This window comes from Aspergillus fijiensis, assembly GCF_003184825.1.
Source record: "Aspergillus fijiensis CBS 313.89 unplaced genomic scaffold BO72scaffold_32, whole genome shotgun sequence".
Classification (NCBI taxonomy): domain Eukaryota; kingdom Fungi; phylum Ascomycota; class Eurotiomycetes; order Eurotiales; family Aspergillaceae; genus Aspergillus; species Aspergillus fijiensis.
In genome coordinates, this window is record NW_024469008.1 from 60,704 (window position 1) to 84,383 (window position 23,680).

General features: G+C 34.6%; 6 protein-coding genes across 6 annotated transcripts; 3 read left to right on the forward strand and 3 right to left on the reverse strand.

The window, feature by feature from the left end:
* Positions 1 to 4,660: 4,660 nt before the first annotated feature.
* On the reverse strand, positions 4,661 to 6,046 carry BO72DRAFT_478365 (uncharacterized protein). Its single transcript, XM_040947499.1, has 4 exons — positions 5,551 to 6,046; positions 5,290 to 5,496; positions 5,080 to 5,232; positions 4,661 to 5,016 (listed from the first exon to the last, which is right to left on the reverse strand). Exons 1-4 carry the CDS (start codon positions 5,929 to 5,931, stop codon positions 4,789 to 4,791), a joined length of 969 nt encoding a protein of 322 aa, XP_040800000.1. The 5' UTR covers positions 5,932 to 6,046; the 3' UTR covers positions 4,661 to 4,788.
* Positions 6,047 to 6,141: 95 nt separating this feature from the next.
* On the forward strand, positions 6,142 to 9,765 carry BO72DRAFT_431751 (putative AP-3 complex subunit delta). The gene is made up of 7 exons (XM_040943142.1): positions 6,142 to 6,300; positions 6,356 to 6,474; positions 6,524 to 6,720; positions 6,774 to 7,157; positions 7,229 to 7,457; positions 7,514 to 9,546; positions 9,620 to 9,765. Coding segments are annotated over exons 1-6 (2,937 nt in total). The 5' UTR covers positions 6,142 to 6,298; the 3' UTR covers positions 9,520 to 9,546; positions 9,620 to 9,765.
* An 8-nt stretch (positions 9,766 to 9,773) lies between these two features.
* Positions 9,774 to 10,100, reverse strand: BO72DRAFT_381027 (RAMP4 family protein; the record flags this gene model as incomplete). The annotated part of the gene is made up of 2 exons (XM_040941413.1): positions 9,774 to 9,880; positions 9,941 to 10,100. 2 exons carry the CDS (start codon positions 10,098 to 10,100, stop codon positions 9,774 to 9,776), a joined length of 267 nt encoding a protein of 88 aa, XP_040800002.1.
* A 760-nt stretch (positions 10,101 to 10,860) lies between these two features.
* On the forward strand, positions 10,861 to 11,878 carry pxr1 (telomerase inhibitor/ribosome biogenesis protein PXR1; the record flags this gene model as incomplete). The annotated part of the gene is made up of 2 exons (XM_040941414.1): positions 10,861 to 10,883; positions 10,936 to 11,878. 2 exons carry the CDS (start codon positions 10,861 to 10,863, stop codon positions 11,876 to 11,878), a joined length of 966 nt encoding a protein of 321 aa, XP_040800003.1.
* Positions 11,879 to 12,502: 624 nt separating this feature from the next.
* Positions 12,503 to 13,788, forward strand: BO72DRAFT_469573 (diacylglycerol acyltransferase type 2A; the record flags this gene model as incomplete). The annotated part of the gene is made up of 2 exons (XM_040946968.1): positions 12,503 to 12,675; positions 12,762 to 13,788. 2 exons carry the CDS (start codon positions 12,503 to 12,505, stop codon positions 13,786 to 13,788), a joined length of 1,200 nt encoding a protein of 399 aa, XP_040800004.1.
* A 788-nt stretch (positions 13,789 to 14,576) lies between these two features.
* BO72DRAFT_151826 (putative kinesin family protein (KipA)) lies at positions 14,577 to 18,102 on the reverse strand. Its single transcript, XM_040939238.1, has 3 exons — positions 18,043 to 18,102; positions 16,867 to 17,824; positions 14,577 to 16,809 (listed from the first exon to the last, which is right to left on the reverse strand). The coding sequence occupies exons 2-3, from the start codon at positions 17,642 to 17,644 to the stop codon at positions 14,759 to 14,761; spliced, it is 2,829 nt and encodes a 942-aa protein (XP_040800005.1). The 5' UTR covers positions 17,645 to 17,824; positions 18,043 to 18,102; the 3' UTR covers positions 14,577 to 14,758.
* Positions 18,103 to 23,680: the final 5,578 nt, after the last annotated feature.

Below are 23,680 nucleotides of genomic sequence, written 5' to 3' on the forward strand. Positions count from 1 at the left end.
TATATATAGATTTAATAAATAAGTTTTTAGAATCTTTTAATAATATATTTTCTATTTTTTATTTTCTTATAGTAAAGCTAATACTTTTATTTAGTAGTTTATTAATATAATATATTATAAACTTAGTTATAGATTTTATAGTTTATATAATAATTAGACTTAGTCTACTACTTTACTTATTATATATAATATTTTAGTTTTTTTATTTTTTTAGTATAGTTAGACTATATATAGTTTATAATTATTTTTATTAATATAACAGCTTCGGTAGTAGTAATTAGAATCTTAATAAAATTCTTTATTATTATATTAATTATAATTAATCTAGCTAGTAAGCTTATAATTAGTTATAATTCTAGTTATTTAATTAGTTTATTTTTATAGGCTTACTAATTGGTATTTAATTAGTTTTAATATTTTATTATAAAAATAGATACCGGACTAAAATCTAAGATAGTTTATATTAATATATATTTAATATTCAGCTATTAATTTTTTTATATTTAGTTTTAGTTTTTATAATTAAATAACTATAAATATATTATAATTAAACCAGTTTAAAACTTAGTTTAAAAATAGTATTAACTTATATAATATTAGCTGATATAGTTAAAGTAGTAGTATTACTATTACTAATAAAAAATTCGGTATATAGTACAGGCATGTTTAGCTGGTATTATTAAATAGTTTTAAAAATTTTTTTTTTATATAAATATAGTTAAAAATAAAATATTTTAGTCTGTAGTTTATATATCTAGTATATATTTTATTATTTTTAAATATATAATTTATAAATTTATATAAATCTATATAGTATATATAGACCCGGTTTTTTTAATAGTACTATTTAATATAATTATATTTTTGGTATTTAAAGTATTATAAAAACTATTAATTATAATTATAATAATTAATATTAAAGTATTTATTATCAAGCATAAAATCTTCGCGGAAAAAGATATTTATTATATTTAAACTATTAAGTTTAATTATTAATATAAAAAACTTGTTTTTTCTAATAATAGTTCTTTAAAATTATATCTAATTAATATATATAATTTTAGTAAATATTATAATCAGACAGTTAATATTAATAATTTCAATTCTTTTAATTAGAATTTTTTATTATTTTATAGGATTTTTATAGCTAATATAACTAATATTTATATTATATATTATAATTAAATATTTATATCTTTTAATTATTATATTTAGATTAAGTATCTTAACTTATAATAATTATATATAAATAAAATATTTTAGATTTTTTAGATTATTAATTATAAAAATTATATTGCTACTAAATAATATAAAATCTATAAGAATCTTATAATAAATAATTATCTTATTCTTTATATTAATAATATTCTTATTAATATAGTCTATTAAAATCTTATTATTATAATATAATAAATTAACTGTAGTATCTGCAGTCTTTTATATATAAATAATAAGATTTTTAGTAAAAATTAATTATATTAATAAACTATTTAAATCTACCAACTTATTTATAATATTAATTATATTAATTTAGATCTTAGTAAGCTAATTATTTATATATAATCCAAAAATAATAGTTATAATTATATAGTAAATAATATTAATATATAAATAATATTAATATATAAATAATATTAATATATAAATATATTCTAGAAACTATTACTAGTAGTAAAATAGTTATAAATTTACTAAAACTATTAATAATTTTAATAATTTATAGTTACTAGTTTATTTATATTTAAAAAATATTTTTAATTTTTTAAAGTCCTCGCGGAGAATTTTAACCGAAAATATTTTAATAATCCGATTAATAAAATTAATAAGATTTTTAATTAATAAAAAAAATTAATTTAAATAGATTATTATTTATTTTTTTTATTTTTTTTTTAAATTATTTAAAAGTATTATTAACAGCTATTATATATATTTATAAATTTTTATAGCAATAATTAGTTCTAATCTAAGATTATATTAGTTTTTTAGAAAATATTTTAAATAATATTAAGCTGCTATAAAACTACAAGAACTGAAAATACTATTAAAAGATATTAAATTAATTAAAAAAAGATTAGATATAATTTTCTTCTTTTTCTAATTAATAATTCAATAGTAGTGTGCTGTTTGGTATAGCTGGCGTGGTTTTTTTAGCAGCGTTGGTAGCCACCGGGTATACTTATTATATAGTAGATATAGATTTTAAAAATTTAATTTTTTTAATTATTATATAAAAATATTTATATTTATTATTCTTCGGATATATTAACTAATCTAATATTACTTTTATTAAACAGAATCTAAGTATTATAATTATTAATAATTTTAGTTAAATATTTAACTATTTTTTCTTACTGTAGTTATATATAATTATTTTATTTAATAAAATAATAATATGATTAGTATTAAAAGTAGTAAAGATATTAGACTAATAAATATATTTAAAAATAGAATATAAATTATCTGGTATTTTATAAACAATCTTAACTTAATATAAATATTTTTTAATATTTTAATATTTTTATTTTTATTGGTTTTAACAGGTATAATATATATATTTATTAAAAGATTTTGAAAAATATAATATTAATATTTATAATTAACTAAATTAATAATTATATTACAGCTTAATGTTTCAATACTTTAATAGATATATATATATTTAGTATAATTATAGCTAATATTATATATAATAATAAATTTATTATTAGATAGAATATTTAAGTAAATATAATAAGCTAGAATAACTAATTTGAATATTTTATTAAATATTTTAATAAAAAAGAATTTATAATTTATTAAATATATATAATATAGTCTTACCGGTAAATATAATAGTTATAAGATATAAAATACAGTCTTATTTAAAAAAAGTTTTAGATATTTTAATCTTAATAAAAATATAGATTTTTAAGTATAGTAATATAGTAATATATTCTTAAAATATTATATAAATTTTAATATAGTTTATAGTCTTATATTAAATAATAAATATACAATTTTAATATAAGTATATTATATTTATATTATATATTATATTAAAAATAATATTTTTATAATTTATAATATTATTTTTAATAAATAGATTAGATTATATATTAAATATTCTTTAGATTCGGATAGTAATATAAATAAATAGAAATTATTCTAATTAAAAACTTAAATAGAAAAAATTATTTAAAATATTATATATTTTTCTATTCAGTAGTTAAAGCCGAGATTTTTAATATTTAATATTTTATATAATAATTAGATATTAATCATAATTAATTTAATAAAATTTTTATTATTAATAATAGTGGAGCAGTCTGAATTAATATATATATTATATAAAATATTAGTATAATCAATTTTTTTATTAATAATAGTAGAATATAAATTATACAAAAATATTGAATAATTAGAATTATATATTTTTTAATTAAGAATCTTATAGATTTAATAATATTATAAAAGATACTAGTATAAACTGTTAAATATTTAAGCAGACAAGCTTCTAATATAAAAAAAATAAATAATCAGTTTCTTAAATAAAACCTAAGAATAATATATCTTAATCTACTTTATATATCACAAAATAATAATATATAAAATATAATATTAAAAAAAATAATTTTCTAGATATATTATAGAATAAAGCAGTTAAATATATATACTATAAAATATACTACGAACTATAAAGAAACTGTTTATAATAAAAAATAAATATATAAAACTTATTTATTTAATAAAGAGTCTAGAAGACTAGAAAACTAAATATATTATCTATAGTAAACTATAGATACTAATACCGCAGACGGTAATATAGAAAGACACGGAGGTCTCGATATGCCGAATACTAAAGACAGCAGTCACAGTAAAACTAGATAAAAAATACTAGAACTGATTTTTTTATATATTAATAAACCAACTGTTAATAATATTTCTGAAAAACAAACATATAATACTAACAAAGATAAAAATAAATATATTTTTAATAAAAAAAGACCAACAGCTTACTAGACGCCCAGGAATCAGCACGTTAAAACTATTTATATACACAAAGTAGAAGATATATAAATATAATATTAAAATAAGAAATAAGAATTCTCGGATATACTAAAGAATTAAAGATCACAAAAAATATATATAATAAAGAATATGCTACTAATTATTATAAACAATTTATAAAGTAGAAGATAGTTATATTAGAAGAAAATATAAAAAAACCAAAATAGTTATAGATAATGATATAATAAACCGTAGATACTAATACTACAGGTAATACTCCAGACAGACGCGATAGTCGCCACCGGTGAATGGATTAGTGATAGCCACACCCGCTGGGATTATAGAGAAAAAAACATATAACCTGATTATTTTTTATTTTAATTTTCTATTTAAAAATCTTTTAGATAATTAATTATTCTATATAGATATTGAATTTAATATATTTAATAGTTTATATTATTATCTTTAGGGTATTAAATATTCTTAAACTTATAAAGTTATCAAATTCATTTGTAAGATAGAATTATTTGTAAGATAGAGGCGATCCTCTACCGCAGGTGGTGGGGCGCCGCAGCGACAAGTATCTACTTACCTACCTACCTACCTTATGCAGGTAGGGAGGGCCTGGGGAGACGTTGTTCTCATTGGCCAGTCAGAGACGTCATGTCTTACAGGCGCCTGGACTCAAGTGACTCATCTACGTTCGCTATTAATCTAGTGAGCGAGACACTAGTTCCTTTAGAGATCAGTTTGGCCCTGGTGTTCACTAAAGCATATTTAAGTCCATATGCTAGGTTGCATTCAATCGCTAGCGCGATTGTAGCGATCGAGAAGCTCCTTCACGGCTATAAGCTCAGCTTGACCGTACCCCCATAAGTGATGATCTGACGAACGTCGAGCCACGATTTCCTCGAGACGCATCCTTGCAAATGTGTTGAGGCTTTTCAGCGTATCGGTTGACATGGAATTCGCGGAGGCTGATGATTCTTCTTCGTAGTCCGTCTTTTTCTCAAGCAGGAGTGATGTTGCCTGTCAAGGTATGTGTCAAAACCAAGATAAATTCTGGGAAGAAAGAGATTGAGGGGTACTTACGACAAACAGACCATAAAGGCCTCTCAAGTATTCGGCACAGAGTTCGATACTTCGACAGAAATACCGAATGCATCGGCGTAAAAGATGACAAGCTTTTCCTACGTCAGTCGAACTGGCGCAGGAATACAAGACCTCTCCTAGCCGGCAATGTACCTGCGACACGAGAGTCAGCTTTCTGTGAGTGTACACTATCGACAGTAAAAATCATACATTCCAAGCGTTCGGGACAATCAACAGTGCCTCCTCGAGGCTGAAAACTGCCTGTGAACTCAACCCTTGAGATTGATACAAATCTGCGAGTTCACACCACGCCTCCGAATCTGTTGGAACAGCATCCAGAAGTCTTATCAAGCCCGTAATGGCCTCCACTTCTCTAGACAGCGACCGCAGAAGGGCAACTCGGCGTTTTAAAATCGGCTACTAGGTATATCAGCTTCGGATTGTGCCATGAACATATAGGAAGGCACAGACTAGGTTAACTGGGTCACTCGACAGTATAGCGTTGTATTTGTGCAGACACTCCTCCAAAGCTGCGCGATCTTCTGCAGTAGCTTCTTCGTGCAAGCCTCGTAATGCTGTCACCTTTTCATTTGAAGAACCGAATCGGCTCGCTAGTCTATCAATGCACAGGAGAGCAGATCTATCATCCCCTGATTGTAAGCATGCAAAGGCAAGTTGCTCCAACAAGTCATATGACTCATGATACTGGGGTTTCAGAAATGGTGCAACTAGAAAACCATCACCACTTAGAGAGTGCTGTTCAAGTATTCGAGGGGCTTGTTGTGAAAGGCGAGAGATAGTGATCAGATTCGAACTATGTTCATACTGCAATTCAGGGGTATCATGCGCCATGATGGGTCTGTCGCTGTGTGAAATCAATGAAGAAGACTAGATGATATCAAAATTGTATTGGTGTGAGCAGGAGACAATCAGAAATTCGAGAATAATGTAAATAGAAGGTAAAAAGGAAGAGCAAGGATAGACGTTATTATGCGGAGCTACTCCGCACCGGGGATAGTAGAGTTCTGTTCCCGTGACTTTGACGGAGCAGCTCGACGTAATCGCTCATGAACGGTAAGGATTATGCGTCAACGTGCAACATATACTAGGCTGTTCTCAACCAGAGAATTTCGCTTGAAATCACAGCTCATGATACCGCAGAAGAGTATCAACTTGGTTGCGCTTATTTCCACCAAATGCTGTACACCGTCGAAGCATAATGTCGGTACCCTGCCCCAGGTTGAGAACATAAACAACTAACACTCAGCGCATCAAGGTTCGAAAAGTCGCTATACGATCTGATAAAGGGCCTCAGGAGCCACAAAGGAGACGAGGATGGATATATACAGGAGTCTCTTCGAGAATGCAAGGCCGAGATCAAATTGCAGGATATGGGTACGCACAGCATATATATTTGCGCGACCATGCTTTTAACATATCCTAGATAAGAAGGCAACGGCTCTCTTGAAACTGATATACTTGGAGATGTTCGGCTATGACATGTCCTGGGCATCTTTTCATGTGCTCGAAGTAATGTCATCTGCAAAATATTTACAAAAAAGAGCTGGATATCTCGGTGCCGTGCAGAGTTTCAGACCGGACACAGAAGTACTAATGCTGGCAACGAATCTCTTAAAGAAAGTATGTGCGCTGTTGAGTACCATAGTCCTTATATACATCTAACTCTTGCTTAGGATTTAGTATCATCAAGCATTCCGAATATGTCCCTTCCGCTAATCACATTGCCCAGCATCATCACTACCTCCCTTGCCATGTCATTGCTACCAGATGTTCTGTCTCGGATATCTCACACTCATGCTGTGGTCCGGAAAAAAGCTATTGTGTGCCTCTATAGGCTGGCTCTTGTATACCCTGATGCTTTGAAACTAGCTTGGCCCAAAATCAAGGAACGCCTCATGGACGATGCAGAGGACTCTAGCGTCACTACAGCTGTTCTAAACGTGGTATGTGAACTTGGATGGCGACGACCTCGTGACTTTCTACCTCTTGCGCCAAGGTTATTCGAATTGCTTGTCGACGGTGGCAATAATTGGATGGCTATCAAGATAATAAAGCTTGTACGTTGTCTGGGTCATCAAGATGAAAGACCCTTCGGTATCATTACTCATTAGTATTCTGACAGTCCTAGTTTGCCACACTTACTCCTCTGGAGCCACGATTAGTCCGGAAGCTGCTTCGGCCTTTGGTGAACATAATCCAAACAACAACCGCCATGTCTTTACTCTACGAATGTATCAATGGCCTGATACAAGGCGGCATACTCGATAGCGATCAAGGTGCTCAAGAGAAAGACGAAATCGCCGATTTATGTGTGGAAAAACTTCGGGGCATGGTCGTCTCGGATTCGGATCCGAATCGTAGGTGCCTCTGTGCCATAAGATGTGAGATAGAAGCTGACATGGCGGATGTTTAGTCAAATATGTGGCACTCCTAGCCTTCAACAGAATTGTATCGGCATATCCCGCGCTGGTTTCAATGCACCAGGATGTGATTATGTATTGCTTGGACGATGCGGACATCTCGATTCGACTTCAAGCTCTTGATCTTGCAACCAGGATGGTCACTAGCGACAACCTTCAGGCGATAGTAGAGCGGTTGATCTTGCAGCTGGTCAACTCACGTGAGTTTACCGGGAATGACCGCCTCGGGATTGATGATGAACTTTCTGAAGGAGACGGCCGCGAGATGAGACGTGATTCAGCTAACCGCAAAACAACAATACCTTTACCGCTTGATTACCAACTTGAGGTGCTACATCGGATAGTCGACATATGCTCCTACGGAAATTATGCGAATTTGTCTGATTTTGACTGGTATGTCGGCGCCTTGGTGCGGTTAGTGCAACTTCTTCCCCCAGACGTTGAAGATGTTGGGCTTCCTCATGATATTCGTACGGGTAACGATGCGGATCACCAGTCACATATCACTGGTCGAATTGGTTCTGAGCTACGCAATGTGGCCGTTCGGGTCAAGGACGCCCGCGCGGAAGCAACTAGGGCTGCAGCCTCTTTGCTTTCTCTTGCAAATCGTAAATCCCTTTCCCTCAAGGCCCCAGGCGCAAGCAACGGCATCCTCGGGCCGCTCGCGTGGATGGTTGGCGAATATGCCGAGCACTTGCTTTCTCCTGGTCAAACCCTTTTTTCCTTGATTGACATGTCCAATTTCTCCTTGCCAGGGAGGATGTTATCCCTCTATGTGCAAGCCATTCCCAAGTTGCTCAATACATTTCTGCCTGATGAGGGAACATGGGATCGAACAAAGAGGAGCGAAATGTCTCTAATGTTAGCGCGGGTCATTGAGTTCCTCAACTCTCTCAGTTTGCATCCTGACCTGGAAGTACAAGAACGAGCTATCGAATTCCTCGAAGTCATGCGCTTGGCAGCAGATGCTGTACATTCCGACTCGCACAACTGGAATGAAGTACCGTATCTCTTGTCTACGGTCATTCCAAACCTATTCAAAGGACTCGAATTGAATCCCGTCTCTGTGAACGCTCAGAAGAAAGTCACGACACCAGAGCTGCTTCATTTACACCAAACATTCAATGATAGCCTTTGCGATCTCTTCGATAGCGATCTTGGAACTTCATGCGGAGCAGATCATGAAGTGCCCAGCCACAAGTTCTACTATTGTAGGGACGGCATGTCATCTGACAAGCAACTTGGTGACTCCGTCGCGGTTGACGCAGCTCATGGGACACAGTACCAGAAACCAGTGAGTATCATGGTGGAAGAATCGTCCACCTACGCTAGAAGGCTGGATGGCAAGGAACGAAGTAGGGATGATCCTTTTTATATTGGGACGGATGATGGATATTACGACATCTTGAGCCCACACCATCCTTCTTTCACCGCCTCTAATGAAAGCGAATTGGATGTTGATGCGATTCCAATAATCGATCTCCAGTTGCACGCCGGAAGGGGACATCGGCCGCCGTCTATGGCTCAGTCTGACGACCGGAAAAAGATAGGATCACGTCCCAAGCGATATAATGTACTGCCCGATGAGATGCTAGGTGACGACGAGGCCGGGGCAGCCAATAGGACGGGTGAAGCTAGCAAATGGAAACGGTCTTTACTTCAGATCGATTCCAGTGGACTGGAACACCCCCAACTCAGCGAGAACAGGCCATTCTCAGATAATCAATCAATCGTGCGGAGGGTCGAAGATGAGGCGGAAATGGTTTTGGCAATGCGAGAAGTGGAACAATTTCGTCTCAGATTACAAAGAGCCACAGAGCGAGTGCAGCCAATGGGTATTCCTTCGGAGGGAACATTGGTCAAGAAAAAGAAGAAGAAGACGAAATCTGTGGTCAATGATATGCAGGGAACTGGATGGCCTGATGATGAAACAGGTTTAATGAAGGGCAGCAATGACCGACAACAGCATAAGAAGAAGAAGAAGCGGCCCAAGAACTGATTCGGACCCCAGCAGCTAGATGTCTTAGTAGGTACTACCTCACTTGGCTGTATGGTGTATGGCCTGGGTCATACATGATTGAATCTGACTTGCTAGACAGTGCAGCAGGATAATGGTAACATAAATGCATTCGAAGCATTAAGCAAGAAGTTGAGGGTCGGAGGCGCCTAAGATAATCGCTTCGACAGTGGCCATCGATTTGTCGTGGATAATAATAACATGCGATATTGCAACGTAGCAAGCTGTGTCTATACCTACTGCAGCAACTGACTAAAGTTCGTGACAAGAGCGGACCATAACCGAGGCACAATCCCTAGTAATTCAAGAAATATTCCACCACAAACAACGAACGCAAGGATGACTGTCAACTTTTTTTAGCCCTACCAGTTGATCATTGGCATGGCGGCTAATGGGAACATACCAATCCAGCCGGTAGATACTGGAGACCGTGAGTTCTGCTTTGGCTTCGCCATCACCCCTCCTTTGCCACGCTTTGCGGCTTCATGCTTTGCATACCTCTCATTGGCCTTTCTCTGCTGTGGTGTTTGAGCCTGCAATTTGAGATCAGTATCCAAGACCATATGTATGCCAATTTGACACCACACTGCATAGATCTATAGCATACCATGGTGCCACTGAATACGGTTGATTTGGGCTAACTTTGGCCTTAATGTCTGGGTCACTAAAGAATGTTTCAGATGGACAGAGGGCTTGTTATGTTTATAATAAGAGAAAAGAGGGCATTCAGAGCAAATTGAAGGAGGCAAGCAGATGAATCACAATCTAGTATACAGAAGAGGCCACGTTGTGCTAAGTATATTCCGGGAGGCCTCTAAGCACGGAAAAGAGTTGAATCCAACAACCCCCTGAGCACAGCTTATCGCACCCTTGTGCTTTCGCTACCGCCTCCCCGATCGGGAATCTGAGGAACACTTCCAATTATCGTGTCGCGCTTTGCCCTTATCAGGCAGGCGCCAGCTGGAGCCTCTGAGCCTAGTGACCAGCAGTATTTGTACCATGGGATATGGTGGGGGGGGGAAGCTGCCTAATTCTGCAGGCGGTCAACACTCTTTCCAAGTCTTACATCTAATCTCCCTGAGATTTAGATTTTTTTCCTATCGTGTGCGGAGTATTACTTTTCAATCTCTCCATTTATCCCTGCAAACACCCGAGCACATTTTCCCTCCAAAAAGTTAATTCCCTCTCTTCTTTCTTTCTTTTTCTTGTGGTTTAGTTAGTACTTCTCTCAACAATCAACAGTGAACAAATACTTCAAGCAAAGAAAAAGGATCCCCCCCCCCCCCCCCTTCCCCGGGCCGAGCAACCATCTTGATCTAGCAAATGGGTCTTGCTGCACCCCGAAAGTAGGTAGGGTCTACTTTCTTCGTCTTACTTGGTCTAATGTCCATTGCCTAGGAAATCCAAGATCTCACACGATCCTAACAATACAAATTGGTCGCGCTCAACAACTGGCTTCGGGCACAAGATTCTCAGTTCTCAGGGATGGACCCCGGGTAGCTTTCTGGGTGCACGAAATGCTGCACATGCTGAGTTATTCACCACAGCAAGCGCGTCTCATATCCGCGTTACTATCAAAGATGATACACTTGGCCTTGGTGCGCGACCGAGGCGGGACGTACTAGATGAATCCACTGGTCTTGATGCGTTTAGAGGCTTGCTGGGACGCTTAAATGGCAAGTCAGATGCAGAACTGGGGATCGAGGAGAAGAGGCGTGAGAATGCAAAGTTGGCTCGATATGCGGCCAGCAGATGGCAGTCAGTTAACTTCATTAGTGGTGGATATCTGGTTCAGGAAAAGGCCGATGCCCGTGAATTTGAAGAGCCAGCTCAAATCCAGCCAGACACTGAGAAGCGCAGGACTAACAAGAGTGCTACTGATGGCCGGAAAGGACCTGAAAGTCCCAATTTTGTGGACCTCAAGGCATCTCCTATCAGTACTCAAGGTCAGGATAATGGCAGTTGTGGAAGACAACTCTCAGACAACCAGGCCTCCTGTAAGAAAAAGTCCAAGAAACGGAAGAACAAAGAAAGACAAGAAGATAGCGGTTTCGAACACACAAAGACAGAGACGTTGGATCGAAAAGACGAGTCCAATCGTGACTCACCTACAGAAATGCCTGCATCGACACTAAAGTCTCTGCCATCAAGGGAGCGCCGTCCGATGGGCAGGCATGTTTTCAGAAGCCGTCACATTGCACAGAAGAAGAGAGCTCTTCTCGATGAGAAATCTCTGAATGAGGTAAGATTGTTGCCTCATCACATGGTCACTTATGCTTACTGGTTTAATCTCAGATATTTATGGTCAAGTCATAATCTGAATGACCCTGTCTCCTCTTGACTCATGTAGTGTAGAGGCTCGTCTAGAATTTCTCCTACTACTCAAATACCCAATCTGATTATATCTCTACGCGCCTGTTAACAACATGATCATGCGCTCGGCGTGATGCTGCAAGATCTGGTCTTCGATCGAGTTCCGCTACAACACATTTTCATAATGGTTGTCTGTTCCTATCATCATGATGCTACTGAGTGTAGCTTTAGAGGAGATTTTTGATTGGCAGTATATGTATTTCCGTTGATGTAGCTTCGGATTGGCTAGAATTTTCTTTCAGCGCTTCCTGTGTGTTTTTTCCATTGATTGTAGTGATATTCACATGTGCCTAAGATCACGCAATCAAAGGTGCTGAAAACGACAGTGTTGCGTAAATGTGGTACAGTACGTACCGTACTCCGCGCATACCTCGGCCCAGTCCACAGAGTGGGTGGACACTTACATCATTACCAGTGTGGGTTGACCCAACCGTCACCGGCCGTTATGATCTTACTGTCTGTCCATGCTTCATAACACATTCATTCCAGATTTGTATTGTCAAAGTTCGATCCCCGAACCGAGCTTATATGTCAGCTTATTCCTCTCGCAAAATTACAAGCACCAAGCTCAATTCGTGCTGTTTAGCCACCGATGTCTAATTCTGGGAGTTGTGCCCCTGTTGGGACTGGGAATGACAGCCTAGCACAGCAACGGCCATCATCTCTGCAGCGGTCGCCGATAACTATCACTCGTGATGACTTTTCCAGTGATGATAGTGGTTCTGACCATGCCCGAAGCATCAAAAGGGCTGGACATGAAAGGAGGTATGTAAATGTTTTCAGTAAAACTTCTTGGGGGTATTTGTTCTCGTCATTTGTATTAAAAGAAATCCTACTGACTGGAGAACCAGAATCCGTTGGGCACCATTGAATATCGGCCTTGAAAGACGCTTACAGACGTTTGTGGTTCTCTGCCATACCTTAACAATTGCTATCTTTTTGACGATGTTTTTTTTCTCATGTGCCATCCCGCTCTCATGGCCAGTCCTGATACCCTATCTGATCTACATCTCTCTCTTTTCGACAGCTGCAACATCAGGGAGCCTGGGCGGTCGCTGCAATTTTCTGCGCTCCCTCCGTGTCTGGAGATTGTATGCGTCTTACTTTCCAGCCCGCTTACATAGATCCGAACCTCTTCCACCAACGAGGAAATATATCTTCGGATATCATCCACATGGAATCATATCACACGGCGCCTTCGCAGCGTTTGCTACCGAGGCTCTTGGGTTCTCCAAGCTCTTTCCTGGAATCACAAACACCTTACTGACACTTGACTCGAACTTCCGAATTCCGTTCTACAGGGAGTACGCACTTGCTATGGGCATAGCCAGCGTCTCCCGCGAATCATGTGAAAATATCCTTACTAAAGGAGGAACTGATGGTGAAGGAATGGGTCGTGCCATCACAATTGTCATTGGTGGTGCCCGTGAATCACTGGATGCTCTTCCCCACACTTTGCGCCTTGTGCTCAAGCGCAGAAAAGGATTCATCAAGTTGGCCATACGTACAGGAGCTGATCTTGTGCCAATACTAGCATTTGGTGAGAATGACCTTTATGAGCAAGTGCGCTCTGAAGACCACCCTATCATACATAAGTTTCAGATGCTTGTTAAACGTGCGATGGGCTTCACAATTCCCCTATTTCATGCACGTGGTATCTTCAACTATGATGTTGGGTTGATGCCGTATCGACGGCCATTAAATATTGTGGTTGGTCGCCCTATCAGGGTAACACAGCAAAAGGACAGGGAGAAGGTAGACGATAAATACGTCAATCTACTTCACACGATGTATGTGCAGGAATTAGAAAGGCTGTGGGAGCAGTGGAAAGATTTCTATGCTAAAGATAGAGCATCCGACATTGAGATTGTTGCATAAGGTCTTAAGATGATAGTTCTGGCAGTGTGGTAATAGCAGAGTGAATATATAATGAAATATTCAGGATATTTCAGCCAAGCCCAATGTACTGGTTTTTTTCATGATGGACACACCAACCCAGAATCTCAGTGACAAGACTACTTGGGTTCAAATCCCAAGTAAACACCTGCAGATTTGGGCTATCGCTTGTATAGCCTCTACATTTAGCCAACTGGCTCACTTAATGGTCGATAGCTTCTAGATGCCTTAGTTAAATCATGAAGTTTTATATCTTCTCTGGACATCTTTATGTTCGAATGAATTGATGATGGTGGTGGTGATGATGATGATATAAATGGAATATAGCATGTACCAAAAGCCAGAATCGCTTCGAAAAGGGGACAAGAATGGGTATCTGGAAGTGATGGAGAACAGAAGAGTAATGAAGCGACTGGGCATAAAGCATGTGCGTCATGAATGAGAGAAGAAGCACCCGACCTTGACGACATGTAGGCAAAGCTCCTATGATCGTATTGACATGGGGTAGCCTGGAAAGGGAAAATCGACCGCTAAAGTCCAAAAGCCTGGTGCATGGCACTGAATAGTGTTTTTGGAACAACAAGAGCATAAATTAGGATTAATTCCTGGGGGCGGGGTCTGTAAGCTTAAGGCGACGCGTTGATCTCTTCGATCTATAAGCGGCGACTCGTCTTGTCAAATGGCGGGGCCTTTCACTGCGCGTCAAAAACCAATTGAGATTCGATGAAATCAAAAATTCGGTTGTACGAGGTGATCCGATCGAGGAGCTGTTGGACCAATTCTGCTTTTAGAACAGCACTGATCCCCGAAGGGCCTTCAAGGCCAGTGCACTCTCTGTCATTGATAAATTGTTCGAGAAGCGTCTAGGTGCTCACCCTGGCGAGCAGAGTTCTCCGGTATTCGAAAATGATAGTGCGAAATGTTAAGCTGGAGTGCTCTGGCTAGGGCGTAGTTAATCGGCCTTGCTCGTAGTCAAACTCGCTATTCCGGGTACCGACTCCGATGCTCGACGACTGCTGGTAACGACACGAACACTACCACGCGAGCCTTTGATCAACTGACCGCTTTCAACACGATCTTGAATCATCTCATCAAGGATTCGAGACATCTCGTCCATACTTTTCCGCTTCCCGTCGGGGTCGCCTTCGAACCGCGGGGAGAAGTTGTTATGTGGAGTGTAGGCCAAGGCATAGTCACTGTCCACGAGACTGTGGCGGTGAGGCAGAGTTTCTTTTATTTCAGGCCCACAGGCATCGATGGCAATGTGCGCAAGATCCCGATGTCGAGCAGCAGAACGGAGCGCTGTGAGCATTCGATCTTTATCGTCCAATTGTTGACGAAGTTCATTTATTTCCATGTCTTTTTCCCGCAGCAAAGCCATTGCATCAGGTAAATCAGCATTTGGACTGCTAGACTTCATGCCTATTGATATACGGGAATGACTCGAGCGGCGTGCTTGCAACAACCGCCTCTCCAACGTGGATATGTATCGATTTTTGTCATTGAGGTCAGCTTGAAGGGCCGCAATCTGTTGCCGGGTACTTGCCTTCCCATCTGCGAATTCGCCGATATTCTCTTCATCATCTTCATGAGGCAAAGAGCACGCGAGTTGTGCACTGGCTGCGGGATCATAACTATTGACCGAAATGAGAGACATCGGGCGATTTGACGGTTGTCCATAGGCGCTCAATGTAGACTGACTAACTGAAGACCGCAGAGACCTCGTCCCAGCATCGAAAGCGGATTGTCTGGAAAGCCTACCAAGGGATGGAAATCCCCCGTGGTTGTTCACCCCAGTTGACTTAGAACATAATATAAGGCGATTCAGATGCTCTATACGCTCCTTTAACGCTGTCCGAGCCAGCTGCATCTCTAACATTTGTTCTTCGTGACGAGCATGCGCTTCCTTTTCTAGCTGCTGTTCTTCAAGTTTGAGTTCTTTCTCAACCTGAGCTTTTGTCTGGCACTCGAGCTGATTACGGAGAGCCTGGATTTCCAAACGATAGCGTTCTAGAAGAACCCGACTCCCTGTGTCAGTGCCACCACTTCCCATTGCCTCCTCTGCTCTCTTAGCATGACTGACAATGCTATTCTTGGCTCGAGCTGCAAATTTCAAGGTATTGAGGGTTTCACCAGCATGCGTTTTGGTAGGACTGCCTAGCTGAATCGTGCAGAGAATGCTGACCAAGGAGTTTCCTGACAAAGCCGGCTGCAGCAGTCTCGTGAGCTTGCTATCGCGATAAGGCAGATGCTTGCCTTCCTTGTCAGTTGCACCACTGGCTTTTTCCTTTGATTCCGAAAGTTTGGAGATAATCGTGCCCAAAGTCAGTAAGCTCTTGTTAATGTGGGCACCTTCTGTTCGTCGTTCTTTGTCATCAGCAGCACGCTCTGATCCAGCAAGATCGATAAGGCTGAGTGTGGACACCCTAACCCCCCCAGGCAGCAGACCTGACCGCCTATCCTGGGATAAACCTGCAGGTGCTCGTTCCCGACTCTCAACAACGATCTGGACAACCGCATGGCTTCGTGAACTCCGAGCATTAAATTGGGTGCTGCCAGTCCTTCTCGCATGGTCTCCCCTTGCGATGACGCGAAGAAGTTGTGTCGGGCTCTGGACAATTTCTTCTTTTAATGGAGTCGCATATACACCTCTCTTGCTATCCTCACGCAACTTGATTTCTTCTTGTTGGGCAGTGGACGGCGCACCGGACACTGACGCTGAAAGCAAATCATTTATCCTCTCATTGTAGATTTCAAGGTAGCTCACCCGCAACAAAAACTCCCGGTGCGGCGTTTCTCTGATGAAGGAGAATATGTCTGTAATCGCCAGTGGAATCACTCCTGGGGAGGTTGCGGTTCCTTGCATAGAAAAGGTCTTGCCCGTTCCGGTCATGCCATAGGCAAATACTGTACCGTGAAAGCCTTCCATTACTCTCCTCACGAGACGCTTTGCAGCAGCGTCGTACACCTTTGCATTGTTTTCATTGGCTGAGAAAACATTATCTGGATAGGGATCAGCACACCATCACTCCGAGTCCGGGGTTTGCAAGATATGGATACCATATAGATAGTCGCCACCTTCTTTCCCATTGAAGGAGATGATTGCTCGCCTCCCATCTACCGTCCATTCAGGTGTCTTTGTTGCTTCCATCCCCCCGCCATCAGGCCGTACTCGGACGCTCACGATCACATTTCCCTTTGTCGTATCCTTGTTCTCCTTTGACCTAACAATGGACTTGGAAATGCCGGCTGCATCATCACCATCCTCATATGTGGTTGCGCTTGTCGAATAAGATCCTTGTGCAGAAGAGCTTCTGCTTTGGGGAGGGGAAGCATCCATGTCCCGTATCTCACAACTCAGAGCCGATTTCAGGTCCCCGTTTCCGTGGATGAGGGATGTTGTCTTAGAGGTTCGGTAGCTACTGATCGTGCTAGTGCTGAGTCTGGAGCTTTTCCGTTCTTTGAGACTTCCGGAAGGTCGTAGGCCTTGTACTCCTGAGATCGAGGACGCAGTCGAAGGGCGACTTCCAGCTTTAGGTGGCTGAGGGAAGGCCGCGATACTGACCGATCTTCGCAATGATGTGTCGGGACTACTAGGAACCCGGGTGTTGATAAGGGGCTTCGATGGACCGACATATGTTGTTGGACTATGAAGCACGGATCTGCTAGAACTTGACCTAGGACTGGAGGGAGCGCGCATCCTCGAGGAAGCTTGGGATGAGGAAAGAGTCCTTGGAGTATGCGGTAAAGTTGCTAGGCTCTTTCGTGACCTCGGAGCAGAAAGTTGAGGAGCCGGAGAGCTGGCGGTGGGTTGGGGTGGTTGAGGTAATTCAGACATGAGGACGTTTTGGAAGGCCGATCAACGATCGACATCAATCAAGCAAGACCCCTAGTCGATCGATTCTAATCTTCAAGCACGGCTTGAGCGACGGCGATTTGCAACAAGTATTACTTGTATCGTCCATGCACGTTGAAAAGACCCCTGGTACTCACACTCAAGGTGGTTCGGAAGCAGTGCCTGGGGAACAAGGCTTGATTAGAAAAACTGGAGACATAGGAGGATGATAGTGTCTGAAATTGTATAACATGGGGCTGAGACTGGACATGAGACACTGTGCTCGGGGACCATATGAATATATCTGATCCAAGATTACACCTAGATAATCTCGAGATATCTTCGAGGGCCATAACATCGCTCAGAAGAGGCAGGATATAAATGCAACTATGCGGACTTACATGGACCGTCAGCAGAGTGCGGCCGTGGATTACCGAGCGGTGCTCAAGAACACCTTTGCGCGCTCCGCGACTCGGCGGTATTGAACGTTGCCAGGAGCTTAATTGTTACCATGTGGCATTGGTAATTGGCATAAATTGAGACAGACCAGATGACTACTGTTGTATGAAGTAAACATGAATCGATCGGTACGTTGCCATCTAATAGTCGATGTAGGGAAAGAGAAGCATGAATGTGCAGATAAGGGGCGGAGGGACGGGAAATTATAGTGTGGACGGAGAAGAACTTGGGTTCGACTGTAGATCAGTCGGGATGTTTAATGAGCTCTAAGTGAGTTTTAGACCGCGCGCGCAGCGGGGGAGAGGGGTGGGCAGCAATGTGTAATGTATTTATCTAGTAATCTACTCATAATTCGGTATGAGTAACTACCTAGTAACTACTAACTACTCCGTACAGTGGTAATGGTAATGGCACTAATAATCATGGGTGCCCTTGAACGCCAGCGTTGGCGCAGAAAGGGTTGAACTCCATAAGGGTTCCATTGGCAGGGAGTGAGAAGGGCTTTCCTCCTTAGGCTCCTTCTTTGCTAAGCTCCTTAGCTTAATCAACTTGACTTTGTTAACTAGTTAACTAATTAAATAACTAACTAACGAACCAATCTTGACTTGAGACCTAAGTCCTTTGCTCAGGGCAAACTAACATAAAAGTCAGCTGAGGTACCATAGATAGATACAACATGGTACAAAGTACAATAATGGGTGCACGGTGCGGTACAGGTACCTAAAGCCGACTTGATTATGGCCTTATGTTAAGTTGTTAACCAACTCCTGGGCCTTATACACATACTATACCTGGCTGGTTATAAGGTATTAATGAGGTAGGAAGGAACGGCCCTGGACTTTCCACCTTTACTTTTGGGAAAGTAGAGAGTGGGTTAGGTGGAGTTGATCACCTTAACATAATCGGTAAGCAAGTGGGCACAGCAAGCAAGTAGGCACCTGTGTAATACATATAAAAAAGCTTATTTTTAACCTTCTATGTATGAATATTTACTTATCGAAATACCTAGATTTTATGTATATATATATATATAGAATATAATAGTATTAATTAATAACTAGGATTTTATTAGATTCAAATAACCATAAGCTATTATATACTAATATTTTGAAAATATTTTAAAAATATAATATATTTTATATTATCTTTATAAATAAAGTCCTAAAAAACTCATATTTTAATATATATATTACATAACTATATATTAAACTATTTTGAATCATTTTTATAAAATTAATATTAAAATTAATAAAATTATAAGTTTTCAAAATAGATTTTTAATATATAATATATAAGATATTTATTGCCTTACTAAATCTATTTGCTTATTAGTTGAATTATAAGTGTTTCCTAAGCAATAACAAGCATCTAATATATAATATATTTAGTAAGTAAATTAGTAGAATAAGTAAACTAATAGTTATATTTTTATATAAAAATATCTATTTTAGAAACTTATTATTCTATTATTCTATTTATAAATTATTTAAAAATAAAATGTTATAAAAATATAGCTTGATTATATGTATATATATAAATTTTCAGCTTTTTAAATATTTTAATTATATAAATAAAATAAAATATAATATAAATTGAAATATTAAATTGAAATATTCTATTAAAATCTGAAATAAAATAGATTATTATTTTTTATTCTTTTAAAATTAATTGATATGAACAATTCGTGTAGTAGAAAATAGTTATAGAATTAAAAAAAATAAGAATACAGAAAGCTGCTATAAATAGTAATAAAATAGACCAAAGTTACTACTAGTACAGATAATAGTCTAGATAAAAGTAATAAATTGTGGCATTTTCATATCTACTAAAGTTCTGCTGTATATTCGTCTTTTGTCTTTTATACTGTCTACAGATATTCTTTGGTCTTACCGACTTTCTTTCTTCTCGGCTTTTCAAATAATTAATTATATTAATTATATTATATCTATATTTATTGTATTCTGTTGGATTAGTAGTATATTTTTATCTTAATAATCTAGAGTATTATTTTTATAGATTAACTGTTATATTATTTTTTTAAAAATATTTATTTATTTATTTATTTATATCTTTATTTTTTCTGTTTACTGGTTACTAAGTATTACTATATTCTTTTCTTTTATATATTTTATATTTATTAATATTCTACTATTTATGCCCGCCTTTATATATATAAATTATTAATTTTAGCAAAACTTTTATTTTTTATTCTAATTTGCTTATTTATTTTCTATATATATATTTAATATTTTAATCTTATTAAATTTGCTTCTACTAAATTCTATTATTTTATTATCTCTATATTTATTATATACTCGAGAATTTCTTACTAATTCTTTATACCTCTTTATATCTTTTATATTATTATCAAATTTTATTAGTATAAAAATATTTAAAATATTTGTTTAGTAGTTTAACTATATATTTATATATTTATTTACTTAGTAGTATTAATATTGTCCGAAATAATATATTAAATTATTTAGTTTTATTTTTATTTTTTTAATAAACTATTTATATTTAAATAGTAAGATACTATATTATACTTACTATATTACTTAGTATTTTAATTCTTCTACTTTTTAATCTTATTATTATTTATATTTTTTAATTTAAAATATTAATTATAATACTTTATATAAAACTTTTATTAACTTTCTTAATTATACTAGTTTTCTTATTATAAATAATTTCTTTATTTTATAGCTGGCTGATTTTAACTGTTAATATATACTAAAAGATTTTATTAAACTAATAAGATTTTTAGACTAAGTCTACTTAAGATTAACTATTATATTATTAATTTCTTATATTTAGATATTTATATTTTATTTTATATAAGTATCTGAATTACTAAAAGTATCTATACTAAGTTTAATTATTTTTAATAAAATATCGAACTTGTTTTTATTTCTAAGATATTTAGATATTAAGAAGTTGATATACCGGATTTTTTTTTATTTTTTCTCACTGTTTAAAAATATTATGATTTAATTACTATTAGATTCTATATTTTATTTTTAGATATTTTTCTTTTTTTATCTGCAGTTCTACTAAATTATTTAATATATTTTCTTTTTCGATTTAAATATTTATTGTTATTAATTCTATTTAAACTGTTTTTTATTCTAATTAAACCGTTTATTATTTAAGATATTTTAAAACCCGAGTTATATACTTTGTTTAATAATTTTTATAATATTTCTAATATTAAATATAATATTAAATATAGTCTTATTTTATTTAATTTTTTTAAAAATCGGTATTTCAGTTTGTTTGTTTATTTTTTATATATATAAAACTCGATGTATTAAATCTTTAAATACTATAGCTGGTAGCTAAGCCGGATAAGCTGGTTCTACTACTATTAGATTATTTAATTAAATTATTTTTTTTCTAGTATTTCTTTTCTGTTTAGTAATATGGCTAAAATATATATTATATTCTAAAAAATAATAGAATATTTTAATATTATTAAAATTATTTATTTAATAACTAAAATAGTTACTACTTCAGCTGTAATTAAAATTATAATTATTATTTCTACTATAATTATAATTAATTATTCGAATAGATAAATAATAATTTCTAGAATATATATACTAGTTATATTAAAAAAATAAAGCCTAAAGATATTAGTTTTTTTTATTTAAATATAAAAATAATAATCTTATTAAGTAAATTAGTTATAATATATATTATAAAAATATAAATATTTTTTCTAATTTTATTAAAAATATAGTTAAGTTCTGCGGTTAGTTAATAGTTCGAAATAATCTATAAATATTTTTATAATATTATATTAATATAATTTATTTTTGGTATAAGCAATCTCAAGAAGAATTTTATATCTAAAATATTTTTTAAAATTAAATAAATAAAAATTTTATATAACTATTTTTATTCTAATATCTCCGCTGCTATAAGTAAACTCGATTGTTTCTACTATAAATTTAATAATGTATTAAATAAGTTTATTAAATAGTTTATTTAAAATATAATATGCTATACTTGTACCGTCTATATAAAAAAATTTTATAACTAATTAATTTATTTATAAAACTATATATATTTTTATTTTTATATAACTATTTCTAAATCTACTAAAACTATAACTATTAGTATATTTCTATATCTTCTGGATAAACAGTAGTCTGAATAAAAAGATCTTATTTACTATATAAATAAAAATAAGAATTATTATAATTATAATAATTTCTTCTAAGACTTCTATAGTCAGAATTCCCATAATTAAGAATTCTAGTCCTAAGAATATTAAGATTATTCTAATAATTAAGATAATTCTAATAATCGAGGCTATCAAAATAATATTAATAATAATTAAAAATAGTATAATAACTGTTTATTTTAGAACTAAAACTATCTATAGTAATTAAAGTTGTGGTAGTCTTATTATAACTAGTAATATTTATATAATCAGTAAGACTAACAGTCTTAATATAGTATATAGTTAGATTAAATATAAAATATAAATATAAATAACTATTAATTTTAGAATTAAAATAATTAGAATTATAGATTTTAAAACTATTAAAATTAGTAATAAAAAAATTATAATTAAGCTTACTCGAATAATTATCAGAATAACTAATTATATTCGAATAACCGGAATAATTATTATATATATATTATTATAATAAATCCTATATTAGCTGAAAATATTAATAATTTTTTATATAAATCTAATCTATCTTTTAAATTTAATAATTCCTAGTATTCTTAATATTTATAAGACGAAGTATATTAAGACCAAGCCTACTATAAATCTTAAGAACTATATAATAATATTTATAAAACTAAATATAATAAATCTTATAATATTCTATATTATAAAAATATATATACTATTAATATCAATACTAATAAATATAAGAATATATTTAATTAAAATTCTAATATATATTTTATATCTATTACTATATTTATATCTTTTATTAATCTATTTATTAATTAAAATAATAAGTATATACTTATTTTCTGTTATAATTATAATATATATTTTTTATCTAAGAATTAACTTTATAAATATTTTATTATATATAATATTATTTCTATATTTATTATTCTAATTAAATTAACTGTTGATAATAACTCTGTTATTATATCTAACTAATATAAAAAAAATTATATATTCTAACTGGCAAATTATTATATACTTTAATTATCTATAATAATATCAATTAATTTAGATATTATAAGTAATTATATTCTTATATATTTTAATACTAGCTATTTTTTTTATAATTAGTAATATTAAACTTATTTATACTATTTTTAATATTAAGATTCATAAGATATTAATATTTTTATATATTAAAGATATTAGTTTTTATTATAATTTATTTAAGTATATTATTTTTAAAATTTATATCTTTAGATTCTAAAATAATATATTTTATTATTAATATATTTTATTTATAGTTAGAATTTATTTTATTAAAAATCTTTATTTAGATATTCTAATTAGTACTGATATAATCAGTTATAAAAATATTATTCTAAATTATAAGAAATAGATTAGTATAATCTATTTATATAAAAACTTTATCTTTTTAATTA